The sequence below is a fragment of the Platalea leucorodia genome (assembly GCF_965183815.1).
Source record: "Platalea leucorodia genome assembly, chromosome: 9".
Lineage (NCBI taxonomy): Eukaryota > Metazoa > Chordata > Aves > Pelecaniformes > Threskiornithidae > Platalea > Platalea leucorodia.
In genome coordinates, this window is record NC_138831.1 from 17,998,052 (window position 1) to 18,017,753 (window position 19,702).

General features: G+C 52.3%; 1 protein-coding gene across 5 annotated transcripts; it reads right to left on the minus strand.

The window, feature by feature from the left end:
* Positions 1 to 714: 714 nt before the first annotated feature.
* Positions 715 to 19,599, minus strand: GLYCTK (glycerate kinase). 5 transcript variants are annotated; one of them, XM_082321186.1, is made up of 11 exons: positions 19,503 to 19,599; positions 18,111 to 18,287; positions 17,545 to 17,641; positions 16,621 to 16,823; positions 15,963 to 16,009; positions 12,839 to 12,950; positions 10,428 to 10,823; positions 9,910 to 10,061; positions 7,872 to 8,047; positions 2,968 to 7,231; positions 715 to 2,578 (listed from the first exon to the last, which is right to left on the minus strand). In XM_082321186.1, exons 7-10 carry the CDS (start codon positions 10,712 to 10,714, stop codon positions 6,326 to 6,328), a joined length of 1,521 nt encoding a protein of 506 aa, XP_082177312.1. In that variant the 5' UTR covers positions 10,715 to 10,823; positions 12,839 to 12,950; positions 15,963 to 16,009; positions 16,621 to 16,823; positions 17,545 to 17,641; positions 18,111 to 18,287; positions 19,503 to 19,599; the 3' UTR covers positions 715 to 2,578; positions 2,968 to 6,325. The 5 variants fall into 5 exon arrangements, with proteins under 5 accessions (XP_082177312.1, XP_082177311.1, XP_082177309.1 ...); XM_082321185.1 differs by having other exon boundaries at positions 19,287 to 19,599; XM_082321183.1 differs by having other exon boundaries at positions 18,411 to 19,599.
* Positions 19,600 to 19,702: the final 103 nt, after the last annotated feature.

Here is a 19,702-nt window from a genome sequence, read left to right on the forward strand (position 1 = left end):
TCCCCCCATGCTGTGCTGACGGCCGTCACTGCTCGCCTCCTGTGTGGGCTTTGCTGGGGTTTTTGGTTGGGTCGAGCCCCTCGAGCTGTGGGATTTGTGCTTTTTGAAGAGCTGTGATGCCTGATCTGGCAATTGCCATGACACAGCCTGGCCGGAGCAGAGCTGGGCTGCCCCCATCAGAGCTGCCCGCCTCCAGGGTGGGGATGACCCCTCCATCCTCCCAAAACGCAGCAGCGACATGGCTCGACCTTTGCGTCTTTGCAGCTCTTGGAGCAGGTGGGAGAGAGCTCATGAAATACTGATGTGGAAAGCCAGACCCTCCAGGTTTTGCACCTAAAAAAGGGCCCTTGCTCCAAATCGTTCAGTTGGCAGCTGTAAGGGATGTTATCCCCTTGCCCAGAGCCTGGCAGCCCCCTGCCCGCCCTGCCCCAGGGAGGGAACACGTGGGGACCCTCGCCTGGGGACCCCTGCCTGTCCACTGTGCAGGGTCTGGCTGGGCAGGAGCATCCCACAAGGGATGACGTGCAGAGTCCAACCTGCTGAGCTGCTCTGGCCTTGGGAGAAACCCCAGCCCTGGGGATGGAGGAACGTTCCTGGGAGTGTTTTGAAGGGTATTGATGCTTCCCAGTGTTGCCATGTGGCTTGGAAAGGCAGCCTGGAGCTTGAAGTTCCTCCTCATGGGTTAAGGGGAGCCCAGGGTGATGGCTCTGGGGTGGTTCAGCCCCTCTGGTGCTGCCCAAGGCCCTGCTGTGATGCTTGGCTGGAGGCTGGTGATCAGCTGTGGTCTCTTCGGCCAGTGAAAAGAGGTTTTTGGTGCCCTCAGCGAGCAGAGCATGGCTGCGCATCACTGCTTTGCTCTTTTTTAGCCAAAAGAAGCTCATCCCTTCTTGGTGTGTGTCTGGACTGCATTGCACAAGCCTGCATCTGCCACCCATCCCTTCCTGCCGCAGGCACTGTTCCGGGTCTCCCATCCCGCGGATGCCAGAATCGCTGCTGGGATGTGATCAGCTTCCAGAGAAAGGCAGGAGGAGAGGAGGCAGCACAAAACCCCCTTTCTGCTGGCCACCACTTGGCTTTATCCCCAGCATCGCTTGGGTGGGCTCCTGCGGGAGCCTGTCCTGGTCACCCTCCTACCCCAGCACGTGGGGCTGCCCGTGGCGGCCATACTGGCGCCGCTCAGTAAGCGTTCACCGGGGCAATAGCTTCCCGCTTTCATTCCACCCACGTCCAGCTTCTTAGTGGAGGAGCTGCACTTGTTCGCGCCAGTGCCTGGCCCCCTGTCAAGAGCTCCTGCAGGCAGCCGGGAGCTGCTCCTAATGGGCTGCCAGGGGATTTGTGCTCTGACAGCCAGGCGCTGACAGCTCCCTGCAACTGCTTGCTCCACCCGCAGAGTTCTCCTCGGTCAGACAGCAGAGGATGCTCCCACTGCCGTGGGGAGGGGACTGGCTCCTTTTTCTCCCCCCACCAGCTGTTTGTGATGGTGCTGGAGGGTTGTGGCACCCACTGCCTTGGTGGGGCTGATAAAGTCTTGGGGATGACGGTAGTGCAAGCAGAGGGTCCCCAGGATGGAGGAGCCCCTGGGGGGTGCTGCCTGGGGACAGGGATGGGCAGAGGGGAGGTCTGGGTGTACCACAGGGCATGTCTTGTCTCAGCTCCAAGGGGGGGCCTGGCGTGGGAGGCCCCCGTTAGCTGGGAGAGCTGGGAGGAAGCGCTGACACCCCGTGGGGCTCCCTCTCCAGCGGCTCTGGGGCCTCCCATGCTTTCTCCTGGCTGAAACATCGCCTCTCTTCTCTGTTTGATGCAGGGCTCCTCTGTGTCCCCATGGACCCCCGCACAGGGGCTGGGGGGGCTCCCCAGGGCCCAGCCCCGTCCCATCCCAGTGGGGGCCATGGCAGCCACTCCAGAGGGACTGGCCTGTCACCCCACCAGCATGGAGCAACTTGCGGCCTGCTGTCTTGTATGGCTTTTTATTCCTATGTGATTATACATCCCACTTCATATAGGGATTGAAGCCGTGCAATACGCCAGGGTCCTACGCCGGAGAACAGCCCCTGTGCCACGGGAGCCAGTCTTGGAGGAGCCACCAAAGCTATCCCCTGGGGTGCTGGAGGAGGGCTGCTGGCCTCAGCCTGGGCTCTGTCCTGCATCCTGGGCTCCCCAGCCCTCTTGGGGGGCAGGTGAGGGGTGCCGAGCAGGCTTGGGGTGAGGGCAGCACCAGCCCACTCCTTGCACCGCACCCCCTTGCAAGGGCACGCTTGATTCTGCACCACCTCTGCTGCAGAGAGCCCCTGGCGGCTGTGCTGGTGGGCTCATCCCTGGGGAGACCCCTGCTTTGCTTTTGCCCCTCACTGTCCCGGGAGATGGGCAACAGCCTCTGGGTGCAGGCACTGGAAGGAGGTGCTGCCAGCAGGACAGGGGAGGAGGAGGAAGATGATGATGATGACGACGACGACGATGATGATGATGATGATAAGAAAGGAGCTGGGGAACAGCCACGGCAGCAAGGGCTGCCCCAAGCACGATGCTCTTCAAAGTTTCTCAAGAGGCCTCAGCCGCTCTTTCAAGGTTTGCGTTAAATCTGTCACATTAGCGAAAATAGTGAAAATTACCCGGCTTGTGGAGGAGATGAAAGGCAGCCCCCTTCCGATCCCTCCATAAAGGAAGGGCCCCATTAACACCTAGTGAAATATTAGCCATTAATCAGGCTCTGTGAAAAATAAAACCATCCACATTTATCATTATTGGATCCTTAATGAAGTGATAATGGGAATGCTGGGGAGCTGTGATATTAATGTCTCCTAAGAGGCAAGAGCAGAGCCAAGGGCGGCAGCCAAGATTTTTAATTTACTGCCAAAAGCTTGCGCTGTTAATAACGCAGTTACTTCTCCTGGCCATTAGCACTGTTTGGCTACGAGCAGCCTGCTTAGGAGAGCAAATCGACCCCAAACACACCCAGGCTTTGCTCACCTGCTCCCTGCCCAGCAGCTGAACGTGCTTTTCCAGGTGGCTGTCCCTGTGTTCCCTGCCCACATACTGGGACGTGGCCAGGGAGCTCTTAGGCCATCTCCACCCATCTCCCTCCTTCGTGGAGGCTGGCTGGTGTAGAAAGAGTTTTGCTTTTCCGATAAAAAGGGAAGGGACTGGGAGCGTCAAAACCAAGCAGCTCTTATCGTCCTCACTCTTTCTGTGACTTGTCTCCTTAGGTGCAAGCACCCAGAGCCAGGATGGCGCGGAACTGGGCCCGGCATGGCCCGCACAATGGGATTGCTCGGTGCGACCACAGTCGTGCTCTGGGTTTCTTCATTTGCCCGGGGTGCGCTCACATGATGCTAATATCCCATCCAGGACAGTGCGGGCAAGCTGCAGCCCTGTGGTGACTCGCTCAAGTTCCCGATGGGAAAGTCATCACTCGCGGCAGGCTCTGACAACCCAGAGGCAAATCGTTACTTGGCAGGTAAGCAAAGCTATTGAGTCTTTAGATGCAACTGTTATCTCGCAAATCCTTGCAAAACCCGACCCGTGCGGCCCAAATGTATGCTGGCTCATGCGTGGGGTCTTTTGCTGTCAGCGAAGGGACTGCAGGTCAGCTGGAGCAGTAACAGGCAATTCTGTGCTGAGCGTTGTCCAGAGGAATAAAACGATGCCGTGTTTGTTAGGGGTGCACACACTCCAAAGCTCCTTTCCTCCCTAGGCAGAGGATGCACTAGGTTCACCTCAGAAATGGAGCTTTGATCTATCCAGGTAGAAGCATCAGAAGAGGAAAAGTGTTTCTGTAACCTGGGTGTCCTTGGTCAACCTCCCCCTGTCCTGTTATCTCCTCATTAGGAAAGAAGGCACAAGAACAAAAACTGTATATGGAGGCCAAGCAAATGTAGATGTGAAGTGCACTTCAAACAACTCCATCCTTTCAACAAACCTTTTATTAGCCTTCTCTCCTCTCTGACACAAACTCTTTTTAATCATTGGTGAAAAGCCACTGTTTAGAAAGCAAGGACACTGCTCAGGAGGCCTATGTGTAGTAGGCATTTCCCAGGAGAAGCCAGCGAGCACTAGCCCAAGGTCTTCTGAACTTGACTGTGACACAGTGCAAGCAGCAGCTCCACGGGCTAGCACGGCATGCAGCAATGTGGCAGGGCTGCAGGCAGAGCGCAGGGGTATGGTGGGCCGGTGACAGCGTGCCCAGGCTGGCATGCCTGACCTGCTGCTGAAGATGCCAGTGACCCTTCTACCAGGCACCCCAGCCCAAAACTGGAGTCACTCTGGATTTCACTGGAGCAGAATTGGGCGGGAAGCATTAACAATGTTTTGGAGCCAGCTTTAGTCAGTTATCCTGGCCGCAGCCCATACTTTTTGGCTGTATCACTGCGCGTGTTAGTGCCCCCGCGGTGCTGGCATGCTGGGCTTGGAGGAGGTGACCTGCTGGCGACCTCCGGAGAAAAACGCAAGGCACAAAGCAGCTTCTCCTGCGCAACCGCCACCTGACATTACGGGGGCACAGCGAGCTTTATAACGCTTGGCAGGTTTTCCCCAGCAGATCTCAAAGCTGTTTGCCAGCGCGAGCAAGTTCAGGCAGGTTACAGAAGACCTTCAGACTCTGAGGACAAATGAGATGCGTGGATGAGTTTAAACCACTGGGGTAAGACCAGGGTTTTGAAATCCCCAGGCTTGTGCCTTGACACTATGCCTGGGCTGTGGCCCAGACAGTCCAGCTGCCAGCCTGGCACCGATACCGGGCCCCGTGACGGTCCTGCTGATATTCCTGCTTGTTAGATGTTGGCTTCGAAACCAAAGCAGGAGGTGTCGCATCCTCCTCAAAAATCCACCCTCCAATCCATCTTGGAGCGGGGCGCAGAACAGAGTTCAGTGAGACGCCACGACTCACGGTGTTGGCAGGACAGTGTATTTATGTCACGAGATGAGATCAGCCACACGGAGTAGGTCTGTCTGTCTGGAAAGAGTCTGAGTCAAGCGTGTCCTATTAAATTAGGGCTGGATTTTCAAAGGAGCTCAGCTCTCACTTAGGCTCTGTAACAAACAGGCAGATATTCAAAAGGAGTTAGACGTGTTGGGTCATACTGGCTGCTGAGCTGAAGTCCTTTGAATATCCAGCCAAAACCGTCACTGTGCCTGTTGCTACAGGCAGAGCCCTTCTGAAATCCAGCCCCAGTGTGGGCTCCACATCCTGGGAAACCCAGCTCATCTCTGCTCTCCCACATATTGCACACAATAACCACTACGTCCTTATGCATGTGGGGGAGCGGTTCCCTGTCGAAGCACGGCTCCAGCAGCTTTACCCTTTGATCAGCTCAGCACCATGGGTCAGGAGAGCCGAGCATGAAGGTTTCCTTCCCTTTTGTTCTGCAGAATTAGCAGAGTTAATCAGAGTGACAGCGACTTCTGCCTCAGCGCAGAAGAAAGGTCAGTGGCTCAGGCTGGCTGCGTGACTGTTTTCTAGGCAGTTGGAAAACAACACCGTGAATGCTTATAGTATACGTGCTGCTGGCATGGAGGCGTTCCCAACAGGGACCAGCGGGGAAGATGTCCCTGCGGAGGGAAGGAGGCTGGAGGCGAAGTGCTCCACTCAGCTGGCTCGCCACTGCACCTCAATCATCCCCTTCCTTATGCTGCACAGTGAAGGTATACCACCCTCTGTGCCACTGGGCACCGCTCTTCTGTCATGCGTCCAAGATGAAACACTGCTCTCGGCCAACGTGCTCCTTAGCCACGCTGCTGGGTGTGCGTTGTGCTGGGCTTGGGGTCTCTGTGTCGCCTCGGGCACCCTGGTATGAGAAGAGCTGCAGGGCACTGCGTGGGCACATGGAGCAGGTGCTGGGTGTCCCCTTCCCACTGCATTCCCCCAGCACCTCCATGCCTCCAGCTGGGCAGGCCTTGCTATTGCTTTTACATCCTTCAGTCACTGTAATGCACTTCTGCGAACCTGCAAAAGCCCCCTAATGAGTTGCTCTTGAGCTGGGGGCGCTGGAGGTGCAAGAGCCCCAGTGAGGGCTCTCCCTGGCAGCCCTACCACGGCCTTGATTTCCCCACATCTTTTAACAGTGGTCACAAGAGTGATGGCTCTCAGCAGAAGTGTTAAATCTGGCCTCCATGTCTGTAATGTGACCTCTTACCTTCCTCTGATCCCAATTACAAGTGCTTGCTTTTGCTGTGGACATCCACTTGTGTCTAGTGGATTCTTTCTGTCAAAGGTATTAGCACCCTCGATAGCGAGCCCTAATTTAAGTAGTTCACATTTGTCTGCAGCATTGATGCCTCCATTTACCCCCGGTCCTAATTAAATACATCTGGATATCTGCAGAGGGAGCTCTCATGGTCTGTCTGTGGCTCTAATTAAAATGGCTTGGATGTCCATGACGTTGGTGCCGGTCAAGCCTGTCACCAGGAGGTGATGCCCACCTTGGAACTGGCTGAAGAACGTATAGGAGTCGTTGTTGCTGAGAAAGGCCTCCACATTGAGGCCCTCCTGCAGCGCCTTATCTACCAGCTCTGGGCTGCAGAAGGCCCCTGCCGCCTCCGTCGGCCCATCCTGCCCATCCGTTCCCCCACTGAGGAAGAGGATCTCACACCTCCCTGGGGGGCTGCTGGCTTCCATAGCCTGTGCCCTGTGCAGCCCCAGTGCCACATGCAGGGCCAGCTCCTGGTTCCTCCCTCCCTTGCCGGTTCCTTGAAGCTGAACTGTGGTTTCTCCACCGGCCAGGATGCAGACTGGTCTTTCAGGCCCTAATCCTCGCAGGGCCTGTAGAAACTCAGCAAGGTTCAAGCCTGGGATCTCTAGCTCTGCCGCCAGCTGCAGGAGATTCCCTCTCACCTCGTAACTCAGGGGCCCTTCTCCGAGGCCAGCGAAGCCCAGGCAGACCAGCCGGATCAGCTGGCAGTACAGCGTGGCAATGCGGCCGACTTCCCCGCAGATTGCTGTGCTCAGAATCAAAGTTGCATAGCCCAGGCCCTCAGCTTGGCGTTTGGCCTCATCTAAAGCCAGCGTATTTGACCCGATGATGATGTTGCAAACATGGGAGTAGTCTTCCAGAGCAGCGGGCTTGGTGGGAGAGCTGGACAGGACCGTTTCCACTGACTTGGGCAGGTTGTGCAGCAGGTTGTATTTGGCGAGTATCTGAAGGCAGTCTTGGACACTGTGGGAGCTGGCGGCAGTGGGCCCACTCGCTATGATGTCCAGGGGGTCACCAATCACATCAGAAAGGATGAGGCTCACCACCTACAAAAAGAAACGCCCATGGATTATTGTGGGAGGCAGAGACAGGTGACCACGCAAGAGCCCTGGCATAAGTGCTGCTCTGAGTTATACTTGCACCACCCCCATGTCAAAGCAGATGGAAACAGGGGCAGATCTGGGCCCATTTTTGTTTTATGGTCCTGTGAGCATTACCTTGCCCTTGTCCAACCCACAGATCTATGATGTCCTTTGATGCTGGACCATCACAGTGGAAGAAGTAACCTGTGCCGCTGCGCTTGTCAGGCTGATAACCTAGTGTGGGTTCAAGGATGGCATGTGCTGAGAACAGCCCCCAGGGGAGCCAAGGGTCGGACCCAGCCTCGAAAGCGCTGTGGTGGAGCACCAGCACATTGGAAGTGCCTGCTGGGTGAGGGCTGGGGTCTGCTGAGTGGTTTGATGGGATGGCCAACATTTGCCAAGTCTGAATTCCCCCTCTTCCACCTCTGTCTCCCTGAGAGTTTGGGTCCTCAGTGAAATCTGAGCCAGAGAGTCCCAAAACAATCTGCAAAGGTTGTTCACTCAGGAGAAAAACCCTGCAAGCATGCTTAGGTTGGTTGATTAAACCCGTATTTTGAGGGCAGATGGGTGATCTCTGGGCAAGCAGGGGCTTCCCCTCGGTTACCTGTGCGGGATATGCGAGCCGGGCCAGCCCTCCACCCTTCAGCAAGGACAGAGTCTTCCGGACAATGTTCAGCTCCTGTATGGCAGCTCCTCGGGAAGCCAGCATCTTTGTGAGTTTCTCCTTCTCTTCAAGGAGGATGGGAAGGATGGGAGCAGGCAGTAGGGCTGATCCACCCCCTAGGATGCAGAAGAGATGGCAAGGGCAGCAGGAAAAGAAGGAAAGGAGGAAAGCAAGGCTGTTCAACCCTTGAGCCTTTCCTCTTCCCTCACCAGTGCACAGCAGGAAGGCAGAGGTGGTTGGGGAACTGTGCTAACACCTCTGGAGAATTCAGTCTTCTTCACTAATGGGTTTTAATCACTGCTGCCCTGCACTGTCTGCAGTCAGCTACATTTCACCCAGGCAGTGTAAACCTCACCGGACCAGGTTATTGCATGCCTGCAGTGTTGCAGGGATGACAGAGAAGGGCCAGCAATTACTATCCCCACTACACCAGGCTACTAGTGTGTCATCACACTGATTTTCAAGGGCTACCTGGATGGGTGAGCAGGGGGCAGAGGCTCCACGACTCACACAGCAGTGCTAGGCAGATGGAGACACTGCCTGCTTTGCTGGCTCCATTTATTCAGAACTGTGTAAAAATACGAGCTATGGCTGCAGCAAGATCAGAAACTGCTGAACTGTGCTCATCTAGGCCTGGGAGGAAAGGGGGAGACAGTAACACAAAGGACAAAGCACACCCAGAGTCCAGGGTGATAGCCTCATCAATGGGAATCCAGTCTGATACAAGCGGGCATTGGAAATGTGGAAAAGAAGGCAAAGAAAAAAGGTTCTTCTGGAAAAGTGGAATGGATGGAAAATACAGAGTAGAAAGGAGCAAGATCTGAGCAGAGAGTGAACATGCACAGGAATACAGCTGAAAGCTACTGTCAAAAGGCAAAGCCTGCTCAGAGGTTTGAGACAAATCAGCATCAATAAAACATGATGAGCAAGAAAAACAAATGCAAATGCCTGTGTTTCAGTCAATAGCCAGGGATCTAGCTGAGAGGCAGGAGCAGTTGGGGACCGGCTGCTGTGTGGGAGTGCACATGCATAGGGAGTCGCAGCCACAGGGAGATCCTGTACCGGCTCCCTGAAGGGCTGAGGAGTCTCTTGGAGATCCCTGTAGCCAAAGGACAGGAGGAAGCCCAGGGGAATCCCCAGCAAGCGCAGCTAGCTTCCAGGCACTTGGGTGTTTGCCTAACAGCACTACTCTCTCCGTACCAGATCAGGCTCCAGCATCTACAGAGGAACAGTCACTGAGCAGAGGAGACCAAGGGGTTACTAGAGAGCTGCTCCAAGCCCCTGCATGCTTTTGCCCTGTGACACCCACTCACCCAGCTGAGATCGGGCTGGAGTGACGTCACTGCATCCCTCTGATGCACAATATCCACCTTCCTTACACAGCCCTGGGTCTGGGGACAGCCGGGGGCCCAGCAGACAGGACCTGGGGGTGTTCAGGAGGTGCAAGGTGTGCAGCTCACTCTGTTGGAACCTGGGGGCCTCAGTTCCACTGGCTGGGCAGCAGAAAAGCCCTGGGAAGGGTCAGTCCCGAATCTCAGCTTACAGACTCACATCCGTGCACAAATTTGGAGCACACAAGTCTACCAAGTGCTTGCTTCTCCAAGTCTGCATCCCCAAATGTAAGGAGGGGGCAGGAAGCAAGTGTCTCCTTGCCAAGGGGTGAGAGCAGCTGGCAGGCTGTGCCCAGAGGGACCATCTCATGGTGGTAGCACAACTGCAGGACCCAGCCTGCGCAGCTCAGCCTCTCCCCAGTGCTGGGAGATAGCGTGTCCACTGCAGCAGCAGGTAGCCCCATGCTCTCCCCTGCTGCATCCCTGGAGAAAGGCTGGCAGGAGAAGGGAGGGGAAAAATCACAGAGGTGCAAGTGTCAGCGCTGAAAGGGCCAACACAGCACAGTGCTCCCCTGCTGCACAGCCACGTGTGGGCAAGCGGCTGGAGGGTCATCAGCAGAGCCCATTCCCTGGGATCCCCACACTACCTGAGATGAGCACAAGGAGTAGGTCGTCCACAGTCAGACCCTCAGCCAGCTCCTGGATGGCAGCTGCTCCCTTCAGAGCCTCTGGGTCCGGGAGGTTGTTCTTGGCACCTTCGATGACCTGGATTTTGCTGTGTGGCTTCAGGAGCATCTCCCTGGTGAGGTAAGAGAGGCAATCACACCACTGACACGCGCACCTACACAGCCAGCCAGGCTGTCACTCAGCAGGCAAATGGGCCTGGTGCACCAGAGGTGCACAGCAAGTGACCAGGACAGGGAGATGGCCTTTGCTGAGCGTCTTCCCCAGGGCTGGGGAGGCAGCGCATCTAGCGCAAGAGATGGGCTGTGTCACTGGTGCCATTGGGACATGATGGAGGTTGAAGACCAGGGCAGTCTGGTTGACGGGGTGGGCACCAGCGCGAGGGCAGCTGGAAAGGACTGAAGGGGTTCACAGCAACATCCCGCAGAGGAGAAATCTGGCAGCCTATCCCCCCAAACTGTCCAGACACAGCCCCCCTTACTGCATTCCTGCTCGCTGCAGGCTCTCCTGGATGCCTAGTGGCACATTGATGATCCCCCGAACGAGGTGGTCTCCCAGGATCTCTTCTGCTGCCGCGGCCATCCCCAGCACAGCTTTGCCGAAACCCACCAGGTACAGGTCCCTCTTCACTGGAAAGGCCTGGCCCTTCACCAGCAGATGAGGGCACCCGTCTCCCTGGAGCTTCACAGCCCTCTTCAGCATCGGAGCTGGCTGGACGGTGCCCACCGCGCTGCGGAAGAGGGACAGTGCGTGCTCACGGAGGGACATGCTGCACAGTGGGGCTGGGCTGAGTCAATCTGCTGGGTGGGGTGGGCTTGCACACACTCCGCCGACACTGGTAAGGCCTCGAGAACTGAGGCAGCTGGCACCCTCCAACCTGCAAGGGAAGGTGAACACTAGCAGAAGAGACAGGGCTGTCACAGGGAGAGTAGGGAGGCCAAAACATGAACCATGGAGCTCTAATTCCTGTTGCCTCTAGATGAAGGTGCCATATCATCAGCATTTTCAAACCTCTGCCTAGGCAGGAGGGAGAGGAGGACAGTGTCACATTCAAACTACCTGTCAGCTTGTGGTTCCACTGCAACCCCATCACCTCCCGCAGGGAAGGTGAGCCCTGCCAGCCAGCTTCTCCATCACTGTAAATTTGCCACTGGCAAGCCATCATTTCTATTTGCTCAGTGTTTGATGCCTTTCCAAACTGTGGAAGCTGCTCTCTCTCCTGGAGAGAGCAGGGTGTCTGGGTGGAAGAGCTTTTCACTACATTAACTCCCTTACTTGTGCTAGCCAAATGCTGATGTCATTCTCTGGCTGTGCATTGCCCCATGTGTCCCTGCAGCATCACGCACGGACTTTGGAGAAACAACAGGCTTGCTGGCTGCCTGATCCCTTGCTGCTGGTGGCCACAGAGAGACCAGTAATGAAGTCTCCCCACCAAACAGCAAATTAACACAAGGCTTCATTTGCTTTTATTTTTTAGTCCTCTCATTATCCATTAAAATCACATTTCGAATCATAGAATCATAGAATTGTTAAGGTTGGAAAAGACCCTTAAGATCATCGAGTCCAACCATTAACCTATCACTGCCAAGTCCACCACTAAACCATGTCCTCAAGCACGATGTCTACTCGAGCCCAAATAGGATGTCAGATCCAGGCAAATTTGCCAGCCATGTCTGTGAAAGCCCATTTGAGCTAGTCTCCACTGAGTATTAGCATTATATGCAACAGAGATGAGTGTGGACCAAAGGATCTCAGCTGCTCAAGGGCAGACACTTGTCCTGACAGAGGAAAGGCAGCCCCTGCCAGCATGCATGCATCTGTTCCCTCCCAGCATTTCTCCTTCCCTCTGTTAACTGGCAGCAAGTTCACTGCTGGTTTCTCAGGATCAAAGATCCTTGTGATCTGCATCTCTCCCACTCATGGCAATTATGGTGCAGGTAATTAAGGCAGGGTGCCAGGAGGCTGAAGCAGCTCAGGCAACACACTCGATCACAGACCCATTCAAATTACCTGAGAGAGTCAATCATCTCTCTAGTAAATGTATATGTTTCAGTGCAAGGCCAGTAGCTGGCTTCTTCTGGGAGAGATCCAAGTCCAGAGGTCTCTTTGTCCTAACACTCCCATAGCATTGCAAAGTGTTAATCATTAAGCCAGACAAGCTTTCCAACAGCCCCTCTGGGTCTAAATCTGCCTTATTTTGCTGCAAGGACCCAAAGGCTCTGTGAAAACCTCCACACAAGCGCCTTCTCAGGCAACGAAACCTGGGCACACTCTGAAATCTACTGGACAAGGGACTTGCAGGTCCCTATATGGAGAATCATAGGTTTGCCAGAGAAAAAAAATGATTCAATGCTTCAGGGAAACAGATTTTAAAGGCAAAACACAGGGCAGATAAACTACCTATCTACACTCCCTTTAGATACTGGTCAGGACTGGCTTTTCAATCACGAGGAGATAAAAGACAGGGTGTCCTGATCACTTTGTTACTAGACTCCTAAACTTCATGGCAGCTGGTGTTGCCAGCAGTTTAAACCACTGAGCCTCAGCCCTCTTACAATGAGGGCCAGAGTGACTGTGCTAACACCAGCGAAGTCAGCTGTAGACCTCTCAGGAACTGAGATTAGCATCTCCGTTCCCAGCAGGTCTCCAATTCACCTGGCAACACAGTGCAATCAGAGGAAGGTGTTACAAAACAGAGGTGCATCACGCCCCAGGTCGCCTCGTCTGAGCTGCGATACAGGGTTTGCAGAAGTGGTTGGAGAAAAAGGCTTAAATGGAGCCAGGGGACTTTAAGAAAATAAAGCCCCAAAGCTTTTAACAGCCTCTGTCTCTGCCTTGATGTTTCTGTGCATGGCTGACCCTGAAGACCAGGGGAATTGAGCACAACCAGACCTGCAGCTGCGGCTCCTGTCACACGTGCCCTCCCAGCGGCTCCGCTCGGCTCCAACTCCAGACACGACACAGCAGGCGCAAGTTGTTTAAAAGCAATCCTCTCCTACTGGAGCTGAAAAAAAATAAATGCCAGCTTAATTCATCTAGCACTTGTGTACATACTGCTAATGCTTGCTCTGGAAAGCATTTCGCTACAATAGCAGGCATGTAATCTGTTTTCTGCACTCTGAACTCAGATTATATTTTAACCTTTGAGGCCCGATCCAGAGTCTGTTGAAGTCAGCACGTGTCTTTCCATTGCTTCTAAGGATTTTAGGGCACACTGTCCGACACTGATCTCAGTGCGCAGGTGTAAAGGCAGAGTAAATCCGGTGTAAAACCCCCTTGCAGTCAGAGGTTATCCAACTTTACACCAACGCAACAGAGAGCTGAATTTGGCACAGACCCATTAGCTTTGGAGGTCTCGGTGTGTAACTCTGCTCCTTGTCAGCTCTGATTAGACACACAGGCTCACTGGAGGCTCCCTTTGGAATGGGGGTGCTGCTAATGATGCCACAAATCCATTCTTATGTAATTTATTTATACAGTCTCACGCACTGGGTATTAAATGTCATCAGGGAACAACTATAAATCAGTGCTATGAAATCCACTGTAGATACTAACAAAAAATAAAAATCCTACTCATTTTACTAGGGCTTTAAAAACAAGATCAAGAGAACTGAACATCACCCCACACCAAGACATAGATTCATTTTGTTTCATAGACTCATTTAGGTTGGAAAAGACCTTTAAGATCATCAAGTCCAACTGTTGAACAGGCAGCCTTGGAAAGAAAAATAATCCAAATGGCAGCTCTCAGGCTACCTCCATGGATGGTGGGTCTAGAAATGATGTAATTGCCAGTTAGCTGCTGCATATCGCACGTGGGGAAATTATATCCTCACATCCCTGCGTTTGCCTCTTCCCACTGCTGGCTGGGAGGAATCTGGGCTGGGAGAAGGGGCTGATGATGTGACTCGTATTGCTTCACACACTAATCTTTGTTCCCCAGTTTCTCAGAGAAATCACATACGGATGAATGAGCCCTCTTCTATATGGATATAAGGTGACATGCTACAGGCACTAGTGGGACTTGGGTTTTACTCCTTCCCTTTGTCCCTGCTCAGGATAATTTGGAGTTGGGGTATAGATAGACTTTTGGAAAGTTTTCTAGAAGTTTGCACTAAGCTTAGGTGGAAAATGATGCTAAGAATTGCCTGTTCCAAAGAGAGCAGGAGGACTGTAAGGGGTTTAGATTAATCCCCTTTAAATGAAAACTTCCTCAGCTTTCATTGATGAATAATGTTCACCATCTACATACTTGTTTGCATGCATTACCATTATAAGCTCTTTCTTCATAGGGCTCCTCCTAAGTCTGCAGAAATTTCCACTGTTAACTCTCACAACAAAAAGCAGCAAAAACCCAGCTCCTCATTTTCACCATCCCTGGGAAAGAGGGAGGGAGAGGAGCTGGACTGTGATAAAATACAGCCAAAGCACTCGTTTGCATTACCTTTCATTAACTTTTTAATTAAAGCAATTCTGCAGGCAAGGAGCCAAAGTCAGAGGGAGACAGAAACAATCCAGCACTAGAGGCAGAAATGTGGTAAGCTGCCACGTAAATTGGATGGTGGCATGAGACCAAAAGCATGAACATAGCGGGGCATAGTCTGAGCCATAAACTTGGAGTCACACTGGGGAGGAAAAGAGTGAACAAACGAGCTGGCCGTGGACGTGCAGTGAGAAAAATGAGCCAGCACCTCACTCCACAGCAGGTACTTGAAAGCCAGAAAAATATTCCCTTCTAGGGGCCAGTCTGCCATCACTGGGCAGAGCTGAGCTATTCCAGGTGCTGTGGTTGGAGGTTTGTTCAAGGGTTTGCATCACAGGCTTGTGGTTTTCTTGAAGTTGGGGCAATTGGGCTTGTTGTAGGCCAACCCAATCACACATCCCGAGTGTTTCAGGTGCTGCAAGATCGGAGGATGCTGTGATGGTTAATTTAACTGAGATCTTCAGGGCTCTAAGTTAGTTTATTTTTAATGTCATCGGAACTTCTCTGGATTTCCCCCAGTATGGCAGTGATCGGTGGCTGGCCCACCACAGGGTCAACTCCAAAATCCCTGAGGGGCTTGGAAAATATTTCAGATGGCACTGGATCAAACCCCAATTGTTCAAGGATAATTTTGAGCTCAAGCTCTAAAAGACAGATTACATCTTTGTTACAGCAGTAAACTACCAGGCACAGCAAGTTTTAGCAGTCTCTCTTGCTACTCGTTTTTCTTGCTACATGACTTTCTTCTGGCCTCCTGGTACGTAAATTACCGTTAGGCTCACCGAGGCTTACTGCTTCCATTTTTCATGCATTACCATGGGAGTTTACCTATGAAGTACAACAGAGCAGAGATTTTACTGCCTTAAACTCCCATGTTCCCACTTAGTGACACATCTTTTCTATCATTTGATATATCAACTTTAATTTGCCTGGTGAGCCCTGCTCAAACTCAAACTTGCTGCTCCAGATGGTCCCAAAAGCATTACGAGAAAATTTTCCAGGAGATGCACTGAACGCAGGAGGAAAACAAAGCGGTGAAGGTTTGTTCCAAGTGACTATTCTGGGAGGATTAGATGGGGGATTTTTCAAGACTAATCTCTTTAAATGAAAATTTCAGAATTTGATTAATTTTTTAATCTGCACATGGATTTGCATAAAATTACCGCACTGCCTCATTCACACTTTGTAAAAGAGAAAATGCCTGCAGCTAGGATGGACCAACTCATCACTGGTCAGCTACGAAGGGTCCAGTACACAAGCAGGTGCGCAGGGACGGGGTGAAAGGTCCTTTTGTCCCCACTCACTGTAGCGCTCTTGCATTGGTAACTGGGAAGGAGGAGGATGGTGGATAGAAGCAGTACAATGAGACCGGAGAGCTGCACAGGCAAGTGACAAAGTAGGATGAAGTCTGAATACCTTTGTTTCAAGAATATGCTGAGCTCTGGGAAACCCAGGAGTCCTAATTTCCAAAACATGGTTTTCTATATGTTTCTTGGAAAAGAAATATGTTGCTCTCATGACTGATTTACTCACCAGGAAAGTGTCAACAGGGTCTCTTTGCCTTTGATGGGGAATGTATCCTAAGGCCAAACACAGGGAAGATAAGTGTTCTGTTCAGCATTTTATATATATAGATCAGTATCATTAGTAAAAAAATTAACTGGGTTTGACATATGCACCTTACTAGTTTTTCTAGGTCACACTCCCTTCACTCCCTATATACCTTTTAGAAATGATTTTCCCATGCACTGGGGATTGCAGGGAAGAAAAATTTTTCACTAAAAAATCCTTCTGTAGCTCAACACAGAACAGCACTACCCTGAAGCCAAGTCCATGCCAAGTCTACTTCCTTTCATGCTGTAATTTCTCAAACTCCCTATTCTGAGTCAACTTGCAATCAAAGTTGAGAGTCATTTAATATACAGGGAAGGATCATAGTATTCTAGAGAAGATGAAAAGTTGCCAGCCTTGAGGACTGGAATAATAGAAAGGGGTCGAAATTCAGTACTGCAAAATACAAGGTCATGCTCTTTGGGATTAATAGCAAAAAATTATGAGCTACTCAGTTGGAAATAACATCAGAGGAGAAAGAGCCAGGAATATTAATCAGTCACAGGATGACAATTATGGCTGCCCTCTAGGCTGAGACAAGAGGCTACGGGGAAAGCGGAAAGCGGCAGATGTAATCTACCTTGACTTTAGTGAGGTTTTTGACCATTCTCATGAGCACGCTGAAGAGGTGTGGGCTGAGCAAACACACTGTTAGACTCGCTGAAAAACAGCTTGACCACTGGGTTCAGAGGGTAGAAATCAGTGGCTCGGGGTCCAGTTGACAGCTGGTAACCAACGGGGACTCTGTTGGGGTTCGTGTCACCATACGGCTTCATTAGCGACCTAGAGGGTAGCGCAGAGTGCCTAATTTGGGGGAAGTGCTGACGGAGCCACCTTCCAGAGGAACTGTGATAAAGTCAAGGTCACGGCCAACAGAACAGAAATCTCATGACGCTCAGCAAGGAGAAGTGTGAAATTTTGCTGCTGGGGCAGGATCCCTGTGCTTCAGGGCGGGCTGGGAACCAAGTGGTGTAACCAACTAAGGAGCAACCTAATAGTAGCTACAACTACTTGAAGGGCGGTTATAAAGATAGTGGAGATGAACCCTACTTGGTAGTGACAGAAAGTATAAGAAGGAGCAACGGCCACAATTTGCGAGTCAGGACATTCACGTTGGACATTAGCAAAAAGTTCTTTATAGAGACGGCTGCACAGCGCTGGCTGGATCAGGCCATTCAGAGAAGCTGTGGTCTCCATGCTAGGTGGTTTTCAGCATTTGATTAGACAAAGCCACGGCCAAACTGATCTTGTACTGGTGATAGTCCTGCACTGAGCAGGAGGGTGGAGCAGGCAGCTCCAGAGGTCCCTTCTCCCCACGCTTCTGTGATTCCGTGCTGTAACAGCAGGGACAGGGTTTGATGCTCCAGAGCACCACGCTTAGTTTCAAGAGCCCATAAAGAGATGCCAAGTTGTAGGATACAAGTCCTCCACACAAGCCTTCAGTTACAACCATTACCCACCCAGAATCATCACTCCCCACAGAGTCCAAAGGAAATGTATTCACCTGAGCAGTGTTGTTTCCAGAAGCATCTCTCTAAAATTCACATCCACCCGTCTGAGCAAGCACGGGTCTGTCTGTATTGTGCAGGTTACAGTAGTATCTAATATAGAAATGCATAGGTAGAATGACTGCATTCGATCAATATTACTCAAGCAGCAATTAAACATTTTTTTCCATTAACTAGTTTTGCAGGGGCATTATCCATAATTCCTACTTAATGTGACATTTTGCTAGGAGATCCAATTATCCTGCCAGATAAATTCCAGGTTGGTATAAACAGACAAACTAAGTTCCAATGATTAGGAAGAAAGGCAGAAGAAAGAATAAAAAGGGAGTGACAAAATATCAAATCAACGACCCACGGTGTTATACAACTCTAAAACTTAGCTAAGTATTGTAGGTGTTTCGAAGTAAATTGTCTTATGATGGTATTGGTGAGTCACCTTCAGGGCCCACATGAGATAATCTGGGCTTTGATGGTGCAATTTACAGTGTGCAAGAGGCATGCTGTTCTGTGCTTCTCTAAAATCTCTCATCACACAAAAATCAATTGTAGGATTTGAACTGACCTGCAACAGGGTAGCTGACCCTGAGACCCTTGGAAATAACGAAGGCGTCTTTTGTTGAGTCTCCCTAGGCTCCTGTGTGAAAATCTTCTCTCCGTTTCAAAGTAAAAATCGGTGAATCATTCTGACGAGCCAATCCCATCACAGCATGAAAGGCTGAATCGAGTTAGATGCCTAAACCTGTAACGGTGAACTCTAGTAAGCAAACAGTAAGAGCAAGTAATCTCAGAAGAGACACTTGTTTCACCAAATCGTATGTACACATAAAATAATTAAGCATGTTTGAATGATGTGCAAGCAGACCTTAGACAAAAGTTCCCGGGCTTACTGTTGTTTGACCACAGGAGGGCAATATTATTCTGAAAGCAAAATCAAAATCTATTCTGGAGGCTATGAAAGGAAAATGCAGTTAACTGTTATGAAGGCATCTATGGTTTATTTTTTTTTCTTTCGATTCTGAGTTTCTGAGGGGCTGAAATGACAAAAGATCTGGTGTTCTTCTAAAATTAAAATAGCAGGGTGCTGCAAATCTTCGTGGGGTGCGAGATTCTCACAGCTAGTTATACTCCAGGAATAACTGTCTGAGGTATGAGATGTACAAAAACACTAACACAGATCCCGACATTAAGATTCATGATAGAATAACTGTTCCAAGGTGTCTGTATTGGAGCACCAGCCTCAAAAGCTAAGGCATCTTTCTCAAAGGTTAAGTGCGTGCTGCTCATCTTTATCCGATGTGGTGTAAGACCGTAATGCTATAGCTGCGGTGTTTCTGTAGTACTGCTTGGAGGCCAGTTTTTAGAAAAATAAAAAACACTGGGAAATAAAAATGCATAATAATAGACCTGAAAGCAGAGGCAAAAAGAATGAGAAAGTGACCATTGTGCATTTCCAAGGAGGAGTACCTAACCCTGGCCTGGCAGTGGGCGCGGATACGGGCGAGAACAGCTCTCGCCGCCAAGGAGCTGGGCTGCGGGCGGCCCAGGGCCCCCGCCCGCTCACCGCAGTCCCCTGCGGGACCCCCCCGAGGCGGGCGCAGGCCGCGCGCCCCCCACGCCCCGCTTTATCGCCAGTTGCCACAGGAACCGCGGAAAACCACGCTACACCCCGCACCGGGCACGCTGCGCCCAGCGCAAACCCCGCCGCGGGTCCCCGGACGCCGCGGGAGCGCGGCTTCACCTCACGTCCCCCGAGCGACGCGGGGCTGCTGCGGCCCTGCGCGGCACCGGAAGTGACGCCATCCCCCCAGCGGCGCGAAGCCGTTGCCCGCTTTACGGACTGACGTCACGCCCACAACCCGACTTCCCTGCAGTCCGCGAGGCACGGGCGGGTGGGTAATGGCAGCTCCGTCCCGCCGCGGCCCCCCCGGCCCCGCCCTCGGTCGCCCCTTCCCACCTCGGGTCCCGCGAGGGGCGGCGGCGGGCAGGCCAGGCCAGGCCAGGCCTTCCTGCCACACTCAACATGGCCGCCAGGCACCGGCCGCCCTCCCCGATCCCAGCAGGCCGTGCGCACGCCCCGCCCCCCCGCCGAGCTCCCCCAACGCCCCGCAGCGGCCGAGCGCGCGCTCCCCCCCCCCCCCCGCCTTCCCAGGGTGC